The sequence below is a fragment of the Sinocyclocheilus anshuiensis genome, unplaced genomic scaffold (genome assembly GCF_001515605.1).
Source record: "Sinocyclocheilus anshuiensis isolate Anshui unplaced genomic scaffold, SAMN03320099.WGS_v1.1 scaffold173, whole genome shotgun sequence".
Lineage (NCBI taxonomy): Eukaryota > Metazoa > Chordata > Actinopteri > Cypriniformes > Cyprinidae > Sinocyclocheilus > Sinocyclocheilus anshuiensis.
The window spans coordinates 410,106-421,206 of NW_015536480.1; the positions used below are offsets into that span (position 1 = coordinate 410,106).

General features: G+C 37.9%; 1 protein-coding gene across 1 annotated transcript in view; it reads right to left on the bottom strand.

Annotated features, from left to right (window-relative positions):
• Positions 1 to 3,824, bottom strand: part of LOC107675122 (5-hydroxytryptamine receptor 3A-like) — a 28,560-nt gene extending 24,736 nt beyond the window's left edge. The window contains exon 1 of the mRNA XM_016469389.1: positions 3,754 to 3,824. Within this exon, the coding sequence (XP_016324875.1) occupies positions 3,754 to 3,787 (34 nt within the window). The 5' untranslated portion in view covers positions 3,788 to 3,824. The remainder of the gene's footprint in view (positions 1 to 3,753) is intronic.
• Between the last annotated feature and the right edge of the window lie 7,277 nt (positions 3,825 to 11,101).

Below are 11,101 nucleotides of genomic sequence, written 5' to 3' on the forward strand. Positions count from 1 at the left end.
GTATTTCCTCAGCAGCCAGCACGGATCAGCTCCAGGCATGACGAAGCAGATATTGTCCTCTTTTGGAAGGCCAACCAAAGTAGTTTCGCTTTCACAACGAAACACAGCGCCTTCGCGACATGGTGGCGGCAGCAACAACAATACTACAGTGAGAATAAAAGTTACGCCTTCTTTCTTTGCGTGAACATTTGGGCGGCGTTATGCAAAAACTTCCCACATTGTGAGGTAGACATGTGGAAGCGTGTTAGAACGAGCCGTTTTAGGTAGGTGTGGTTGACTCTTAACTTTTATAAAGAATTTCTCTTTGGATTTGAGACTTTAGTCTTTGCAACTTTACAGATCTTCTTTATGCACCAAGAGCTTGTAACACTCCAAAGAGAAAGGAAAAATTGAAATCGCATCATATGACCCCTTTAAAGGATGTTCCAGAAATGTTGTTGTAAGAACATTTTCTCCCAACATGACATAAAAAAAAAAAAAAAACTTCTACAAACAATGTATAAATAGCGTTTTAGTGATAACCTTTAGACAACATTATTAAAGACCAGATAACATTGAACAAACATTCTATTAACATTACTGGAGGAACGTTAGTTCATAACTTTGAGAGAACCTGGCCAGATTATTAGCCAAAGTTATGAGAACGTCCCCTGTAAGCTGGGTTACTATCAGCCTTGATTATTCTAGTCTGTTAATTAACCCTTAAATGCATACCTCGCTTTAGTGACCCGGGACATCATTCTCTACCCTCTCCCTCCATCATTTTTTTAAGTTAGACATCAGCTTTCTTAGTATTCCTCAATCTATTCATTGTAAACAATATAACAAGAAAAAAATAGTAAAATATAAAAGAATGCCAGTTTTCTGATTAATTTTTTGTAAAAAGTGTATAGGGTCGCTAGAGACCCAAGGTATGTAAATGTGTAAGTATTTTTTCCTGCGCAACTATATTTACATATCTGATGACTCAATATGTGCAATGCATCTTTTTTCCCTCAAGGTGGCACTGTTTGATACACAATGATGATGAGATGTTTCATTCATAATTACTGCAGGCATAAAACAAACGAATATTATCAGCAAAAACTGAACTGGTTTGAATGGCTTTACTGCAGAGCAATTACTATACGCAATGAAATATAAATGTCATTGTCATTTGATTCTGGATGTGGTGAATAAGCTGCCAGTGATCAAAATATTGAATATGAAGTCATTAAAAACGATAGTTTTGAGAATATGGCTGAGATCGTGAATGTGAGGCAGATGCTGGGTGTACTGTAGAAGTGCGCTCTGACGATGACAGCGTTGGTAAAATCATCTGCTCAAATTTAACCCTTTTAAGTTTCAAAAGGTAACGAAATATGCTTTATTTTATTCTTCTGTAATTGTTCTTAAAATAGCAAGAGATTTTTTTGCTATTGCAGCAGTTAGAGATCTATCCGTGCTGGATATATTGGTCCGGGTCGCTAAAAGACCCGAATATGTAATAATGATTAGCGAAACTCATGCATTTAAGGGTTAAAAGGCTGCTTATATGCACATCTGCTTATTGTTTATGAGATACAGACATGAGGCTGACAGCTAGCTGAACATATACTTGTTTAATTAGTGACACTTACATTTTAAAAACTTTATTTGAATATGGTGACATTTTTATTTTATTTTATTTTTTAATTTGACAACATGATACCTCATTCGACAATATTTATATGATTAAATCACTGACAGAGACCCATCACTTATCAGCCGATCACTGGGGGCATAGTTAGCAAGCTTGTTTACATCATTCATAGCAATAAGGATACAGCCCCAAATTGTGAATACGGCCCCATATATAAAGGGTTCATAAATGTGTAGCTGGATCTGCAGCAAACTCAGAATGTTTGAAAATATCAGCATGGTAAATTGTCTTTCAGTAGTCAAAAAACATGAATATCAAATGTGATTGCTACCCAGTCAACACGTGATCTCATGCGATGATCACAGTGACATCACACCACTCTCATGCTGTGATACTCACTGTGAATTCTAAATGTTGAGCAGGGCCCGTATTTATCAAGCTTCTCAAAGTGCCATTTTAGTCTTAAGTGCTGAGAATTCATGAAATTTACTTCTACTTTCAAACTTAAGTATAAAAGCAAGCTATCAAATTTCTTAAAGCTAAGAAACAATTTTACTCTCCCATTTATTTAAGACAGCTCGAGAGGTCTCTCAAGCGGTTAAGAGTTGCCAGTAGGGGCTTGTGATGGCACTGAGGAGACAAAGACGTGCACAAATCTTTCAGGAGAGGAAGAATGTTTTTGAAATGTTTGACGATGAGCAGTTAATCAAATCGGTAACGTTTGGACAGAACAGGCATCATCTTTGTCAGCAACTTGGTGAGAGACTTAATATCACCACTAACTTTACACAGCAATGCATTTTCAGCTGAATTATTGAAGGTTGTGATAACGCTTCATTTTCTTGCCATGATGTATTCTCTTGAAAAATCTTTATTGTCAAATGTGTGTTGAATGTAAACTCGTCTTAGGAATTTCACCATTCAATGTGAATTTATATGAGAATATTCTTAAATACGGAAATCTTCAGTGATTGGTCCATGTCAATGTTGTCATTCAAAATCCCATTTGTGGTACAGCAAAGTGTCGTGAATCATATCTACGACTGACACTTAAGATTTAGTACTACACTTCACTTAAATTACAACTGAGACACTTGATAAATAACTTTTAAGCACAGCTTTGAGACAATTTTTGAGCCAAGATTTTTTTTTATTCTTAAGTCAATTCTTAGCATTGTTCTTATGCACACAAATGCTTTGAACAATTGTGGCATTTATACACACCGAGAAATTAAGAATCAGTGTAGGAATCTCAACAATGGTGACAATCAAAAGCTTCATGCTGCAATGCATGCTGGGTACCTAGTCTTTGTGCAGTGAATGCACTGTCTGTGACCTTGCATTGTGACCATATCATGAGTATCCTGGGAGCTCATGGTGAGATCACTGTGAGATCAAATTGATGATATGGTATGGAAACAAAACCAGACCAAACTGCAATTTTTGTGAGACATTTTAAAATAACATAACCTGTACATTACAATAAAACTTCATTCAAATCTTCTATAAAAATATCAGAAAACATCCTGATATCAGTACATCTGTGGATATTCACTTGAAATCCATCTCCGAAATGACCTAAGTGCTCATGCAGACACAGTACCATAACAAGTAAGTAGTATTTTCCACTGAGCATTCTTCTCATTTGCATAGATTCCTGATTTATATCTTTAAGAACAGCAATTATTTTGATGGAGGTGATATGATCATGTGACCAAATATATAAAGTATACTAGGTCTACCAGGTAATTTTATTCAATGGCCCCTTGTCACCCAGCAATTTCTACAAGTGGCCTCCAAAATTTGTAAATTGGACATTCCTGCTCTAGGTGTTAAAATTACAGAAATTATACATGACAGAAATAATATAGGTCGATGTTAATTTGTACATATACTAATACATGTTTAACATTTCATGCTGTATAATTTAACATTAGTTAATGGATTGTGAATGGACACAAATTAACTATTAACAATAGTATATTTATTAATAAATATTCAGATAGATTAACCTAGATTCTGCAAATAAATAAATAAATAGTTGCTCATGTTACTTTGTGACACCAATGCATAAACTAGGGTTAATGAATTGAACCTAATTGCACAATTAAACAATATTTAAAAAGACTTACCAATTGAGGCAAAAGCAAACATTAGTAGGTACATGGTGAATAGTTCAAAAGTGTATGATATACTTGTCAAATTGTAGGATGACAATTCTCTCTTCTCTCTTGGTTATAAAGTCATATTTATTGTGAGTTAGAAACATGCCCAACCTCCCGATTATATATGTATTATATATTTATGCTAGAGAGTCAATACGAATTACAAATAACACCTGGAGACACACATCACAAGAAAGGGATTATAATGCCTTAAATATTATAATGACTTAAAAATGTTGTGTAAATATTAATTTAAAATGTAAAACATAACCCTTAACAGCTAGAGGGAAATATTGCAATGAACAATGGCACATATTTTGCTCCGTTTATTACTGTGGTGAGCCTTCAGCATATACAGTAGTGGCCAAAAGTGATGTCTGGAGGGGATATTTGCACAATATTTGCTATATTCATTTTGGTCATGGCTTCATTGTGTTTTGGTTCAGTCTTTCTGGTTTATCATTTGACCTACTCTGTTTAATTTTCATTCAGTTCTCCTGTTTTCAGTTCTCTTTAATTATTCCATTAGTTCCTGTGTATGTACATATATATATATATATAGCCTTAAGTTCTCCTTAGTTTTTGTCTGGTGTCATCTACGTAATGGTTGTGTTTGCTTGCCTTCTGTGTTTGGATCTGCTTGTGGATATTATTAAAGACAATTTTAATATTTGTTTCATCATACTCGTCTTCCTACAACCTTAGCGTGACTGTTATATTAGCAGGAAGTGTGGTAACCAAACACAGCTTTGGACCCAAAAGCAGAACACAGACTAAAAATGATGCAAATAAAATTAATTTATTGCCAGAAGTCAAGCAACACAATCCATCTCTCATTTGCTGTTGAAGATTGTTGGCTGAGGTGAGCTGGAAACCAAACAGGCCAGAGATATGTTGGTACAGCAGAGTGAGTAGTTTGTTGATCGGGCGTGGCAGGCAGAATGCAGGATGAATGCAGGTGAAGTGAGATCTAAAGCACAGGCAAAACAGAATTAGAACAAAACACATGACACAAAAACTGGTCTAAATACACTGGGAGGCCTTAGCACAGTACCACATAGGCAGACTGAACGATCTGGCAGAAAATGACTGAAGATCCAGGGTTTAAATACTGGAGGCAGATGAATTGATTGGCAGCAGGTGATTCACATTCAACAATCAGCCAAAGAGAGCAGTGCATAGCCATGCCCCGGGATGCACCAACTCACAAACACAGACACACAAAAAGGGAAAACACAGCTGGCCAAAAATCCAAATCCCTGACAGTACCTCCCCTCAATGGGAGCCTCCAGGCTACCTGCCAGGCTTGTTAGGATGGGCTTGATGGAAGTCCCTAATAAGAGAGGGATCCAAGATGAAGGAGTGGGGCACCCAAGTCCGCTCCTCAGGTCCATATCCCTCCCAATCCACCAGGTATTGCATAATTCGTCCCCGACGATGGACATCCAACAATCGTCTCACTGTGTAAACAGGATTATCATCCACAACTCGGGCAGGAGGAAGGGGATTGGTCAGAGGGCAAAGTGGACTGACTTGAACTGGTTTTAACTGAGAGACATGAAATGAGAGATTCATTCTCATGGCTCTAGGCAGTTTGAGTCTGACAACAGAGGGGTTGATGACTCTTACAATTTCAAAAGGGCCAAGGCAGCGAGGAGAGAGTTTCTTAGCATCTGTCTTTAAAGGAATGTCTTTAGAAGAAAGCCAAACTTTCTGACCTGGTTGATAAATGGGTGCAGGGATTCAACGACGGTCAGCAAGGTGGCGATTACGATTAGCTGAATGGAGCAGGGCAGACCGGGCTTCCCTCCAGATCTTACGACAGCGACGGATGTGGACTTGAACTGATGGAACAGCAATGTCATTCTCCTGTACTGGAAACAAAGAAGGCAAATATCCCAAAGAACACTCAAATGGAGACATACCAGTAGCTGAGCTGGACAGGGAATTGTGAGCATATTCAATCCAAGTGAGGTCAGTACTCCAAGACGAAGGATTATTTATAGCCACACACCGTAATGCTGCTTCCAACTCCTGGTTAGCCTGCTCTGCTTGCCCATTAGACTGAGAATGAAAGCCAGAAGACAAACTTACAGTAGCACCAAGCACATGGCAAAAGGCTTTCCAAACCGGAGATGTAAATTGGGGCCCACGGTCTGAGACAATATCTAGAGGGATGCCATGAAGCCGGAAATCATGCTGGACAAGGAGGTCAGCGGTCTCATGAGCTGTGGGCAATTTAGGGAGAGCCACAAAATGCACTGCTTTAGAGAAACAGTCCACAATAGTAAGGATAGTGTTGTTGCCTTGTGAGGTAGGCAGTCCAGTAATAAAATCAAGAGCAATGTGTGACCAGGGGCGGCTGGGAATAGGTAAAAGACGAAGCAAACCAGCCGGGGGCAGATGTGAAGTTTTCCCACATGCACACACAGAGCAGCCATTGACAAATTCTCGAGTGTCCTTGTCCATAGTGCCCCACCAGAAATGTCGTTTAAGGAGGTAAAGAGTGCGACTAGAACCAGGGTGGCAGGCATACCGGGATGCATGTGCCCACTGGAGGACTTGGGAACGAACAGCATTGGGGAAAAACAAACGTCCAGGAGGCCCATTGCCTGGATCGGGTTGGGTGCGTTGAACCTCCCGAATCACTGACTCAATTTCCCAAGTGATGGCGCCAACCACACAGGAAGGAGGGAGAATGGTTTCAGGGCTTGCTGGGTCCTCTTCTGGAGTAAACAGTTGTGAAAGTGCATCTGGTTTAACATTCTCTGTGCCAGGGCAGTAAGTAAGGGTAAAATTGAAGCGACTAAAAAATAGGGCCCAACGTGCTTGTCTAGAATTTAGACGCTTAGCAGTTTGTATGTAGGCTAGGTTTTTATGGTCAGTCCATACCAAAAATTGTTGTTCACTTCCTTCAAGCCAATGTCTCCAGTGTTCCAAGGCTAACTTCACTGCCAATAATTCCCGGTTCCCCACATCATAGTTACGTTCAGCAGTGCTCAAGTGACAAGAAAAAAAGGCACAAGGATAAAGCTTCTGATCAGTATCAGAACGCTGGAACAGAATAGCTCCTACACCAGAGTCAGAGGCATCCACTTCCACGATGAACTGCCGAGATGGATCTGGCTGAATAAGCACAGGAACTGAGATGAACAGTTATTTCGCCTCCTGTGTCCACATAAAAGGGGTGGAGGAAGAGAGTCTGGTGAGAGGAGCTGCCACATGGCTATAATCCCTAATAAAACGGCGAAAAAAAAAGTGGCAAAGCCCAAAAATCATTACAGCTGTTTAAGGGTGGTAGGTTTTGGCCATTCTGTGACTGCCCGGTTCTTCTCTGGATCCTTCTTCACCTGCCCGCCCTCAATTACGTATCCCAAGAAGTTTACAGAACTGACATAAAATTCACACTTCTCTGCTTTTACAAACAGTTTGTTTTCGAGAAGCCTTTGCAGAACTAGACGAACATGGTGGATATGTTCAGAGATGGTTTGGGAGAAAAGTAGAATGTAATCCAGATATATCAAATATGAAGTGGTTGAGAAAGTCCCTGAGGACATCGACCAAAGCTTGGAACACTGCTGAAGCATTTGTAAGTCCAAATGGCATCACCAGATATTCAAAATGTCCAAGGGGCGTGTTAAAAACGGTCTTACATTCATCCCCTTCTTTTATTCTGACCAGATGGTAAGCATTATGCAAGTCCAGCTTAGTGAAAACTGTGGCTCCATGAAGGAGATCAAATGCTGAGTTGATGAAAGGGAAGGCAGAGGAGTTCCAGAAAACAGATCTATTGAGCAGTCATATGGACGGTGGGGTGGCAAGGTCAGGGCCTGATCCTTACTAAAGACAGCACCAAGGTCATGGTATTCAGACGGAGACAGATCAGGAGGTTCTGGGATGGAAACAGCTACAGCATCCTCAGCTGGTGGAAGGGCAGACTGCAGACAGGAAGAATGGCTGGGTAAACTTCAATTCATCACCTTTCCTGAAGACCAGTCAATATGTGGATTATGAAGTCTCAACCATGTGTGTCCTAAAACCAGAGGAGAAGTGGAGAGGAAATAATGTTCAGTTGAATGTACTCATGATGATTACCAGAGAGAACCAGAAGTAGAGGAACAGTATGATGAGTGATCTGTGCCAGGAATTTACCATCTAATGCGTTAACTGAAATGGGTGAATCCAATGGCACTGTGTGAATTCCAGCCTGGGAAGCCAACTGTTCATCAAGGAAACTGCTGGCCAAAAATCCAAATCTCTGACAAGAAGAGCACTACATTTGGTTAAGTTATATAACTGATAAAATAATTTGGCAAAATTATTTTGTCTTTTTTTTTTTATTAGACCAGGCATTCCCCTCATTCTCCTGGGCATTACTCAATAATCTTTGCACATGTGTCATGCATAATTTGTTACTAGGGATGAGCGGTGTTATTGAAACATCATTGGCCGATAAAGGCTACTAGTGCTGTCAAACGATTAATCGTGTTTAGATAATATATGCTTGTGTACTGTGTATATTATATTTATTATATACTTTTTGCAAACTTTTACCTGAATGGTAATTAGATTAGAATAAAAAAACAATACAACATCAACATATAAACCTCTGTAATTCTCATAAAGAATGTCTATAAACAGCTGACAGCGATCAAGTCAATCTGGTTATTAATAAGTGAAGCTGGTAATGCTGTTTGTGGAGTTGTTTAATCAGATCTTGAGAGATTTAATGTCTTCTTTTATTCCAGTTGATTTCATCTAAAGCTGTGGCTGGAAGTCGGTTGTATTTATTGTGTTTCTGCTCGTCTCATTTTGCCATGCATTTCACAGTTGTTGTTGTTTTTCCCACAACCAGTGTAATTCTGGTTGTGAACAGTAGGTGTCATCACAAATGGTAAATCATCACTTGATTAATCATTTAATTATCTCATTAACTCCAGCACTGCTTAACAGTAATAAACTGTAAATTAAGTTGATGACAAGCGACCAGCGAAACTCTCAAAAGCTTTACACTTAACAGTCAGATTTAATAAATGAAGCTTAAATATAGTGAAAGATCATTGCAATTAATAGAAAACAGATATGTGAACTCAGTTACTGATGAGGAGAGTAAATGTGGAAATAAGCTGGTTATCTGTTTTCGCCTAAGATTAATAAGGGAGATCTGCTACACTGTAAAAATAAACAAATAAATAAATAAACTGTGAAATGTATGGCAGCACAGGGTGCCAACCAGAATAGTGCTGGTTGTGAAGAACACACAAAAAAAGGCAGTACAGGGTACCGATCATTTAACATTCATGGAAATAACAGTCAAAGGCCATCAACTGAAGAAACATGTTTAGACTGAAAAAAAAGATGAGCAGAAACACAAGAACTACACTGTTAACCAAAACAAAAAAAAAAACTGCTTTTTTTCAGGTTGTTTTCTTTCATTTTAAATTGCAGTCAAACCCTCTGTAAAATTCTCTAAATTGACTAGGCTGTTATTTTAAATAGTTCGACATTAATGACGGATTACAGTAATTCACTTTTTTTTATACAGACAATTACTCTATTTCTATAGAGTATTCAGTTTTCTTAAATTAAATACAAATGTATGTCAAATTACAAAAAAATAATATGTAATTAATACAATTAAGAAAATAACAAATGACTGGCAGCAACAGCTGCAGAACAAAAAAAACAAATTAAAGTAAAATCTTTTAAAATATCAATGCAAAACATTATTTCATACCTAAGTACTACAGGACTACAATAATGAAAAATAATAATACATCTAAATAATATGATGAGATGAGACTCAAGATTGAGATTGAATCATCAATATATAACTTCATCTGGTCAGACTTGCTCTAACATTTTTTTCTATAACAAACATGTTTTCAAAACACACAGTTACAGCAGCTGGAAAAAAAAATATATATTAAAAAGTCAATGGTCAAGAACCCAAATAAAGCAAATGCTTATCTCCACAACGGTGACTTCAAACTTTATTATTTTCAATAAAACATCAACATCTAAACCTCTGTTAATTCTCAAGAAATGTGTATGAAAGAAATCAAGTCAGACTGGTTTGTAATAAGTGAAAATGCTGCGATCTAGAGAGATCTGAGTTTTGTGGGTTACCATTGTGCTGAAGTGTAGAGTCTGTGCTTCAGTCCAGGAAAAGACCAAGAAACATTGATGTTTTGCTGCATGTTGCTTTATTTAAAGGTAGTAACTGTGTAGCTGCTGATACAGTGAGTTACATTAGCTAATGGTTAACTGCATGATATTTACATTTTACAGAAAGTGTTTCAAAATAATAATCTGTGAATTACTTATGAAATAACAGCATTTTGTGTAAAACATTTAAGAAAAATTAGGATATAAGTTCAGAATTTTTTTCTTTAACCATTATTTTTATTAATAGTAAACATTTGGCACCCTGTGCTGCCATGCATTTCACAGTTATCTCATAACACATTGAACACAAAACAATTTGAATATTTGAATCTTTTAAGACACAGACAGACATCAAGAATCAGCATATGAATTTCAACAGCGTTGACAATTCAGGCTGCAATGTATGCTGGGAGTTATGGTTGAGTTTTCTCTAGTGTACCCAGAATGCATTGCAGCATGAATCATGTCACCGCTGTTGAGATTCATTCACTGATTCTTGATTTCTGTGTGTGTTTATATGTTTAAGAAGCTCTGAGCATTTTTCATGTAAAAATTTTAATGTTCTTCTATCACAGCTTAATGCTAACATGCTCTCTCACATGATCACTATAAACAATAATATGAAACTAATGACACATCACCAAAAACTAAAGTCAAAATATTAAAGGAACACTCCACTATTTTTGAAATTAGGATCATTTTCCAACTCCCCTAGAGTTAAACAGTTGAGTTTTACCATTTTCGAATCCATTCAGCCGATCTCCGGGTCTGGCGGTAGCACTTTTAGCTGTAGCTTAGCATAGATCATTGAATCTGATTAGACCGTTAGCATCTTGCTCAAAAATGACCAAAGAGTTTCTATATTTTTTCTATTTAAAACTTGACTCTTCTGTAGTTACATCGTGTACTAAGACCAACGGAAAATGAAGAGTTGCGATTTTCTAGGCCGATATGGCTAGGAACTATACTGTCATTCCAGCGTAATAAGGAACTTTGCTGCCGTACCATGGGTGCAGCAGGCGCAATGATATTACGCAGCGCCTGATGAAAAAAATATAGAAACTCTTTGGTCATTTTTGAGCGAGATGCTAACAGTCTAATCAGATTCAATGATCTATGCTAAGCTACAGCTAAAAGTGCTACCGCC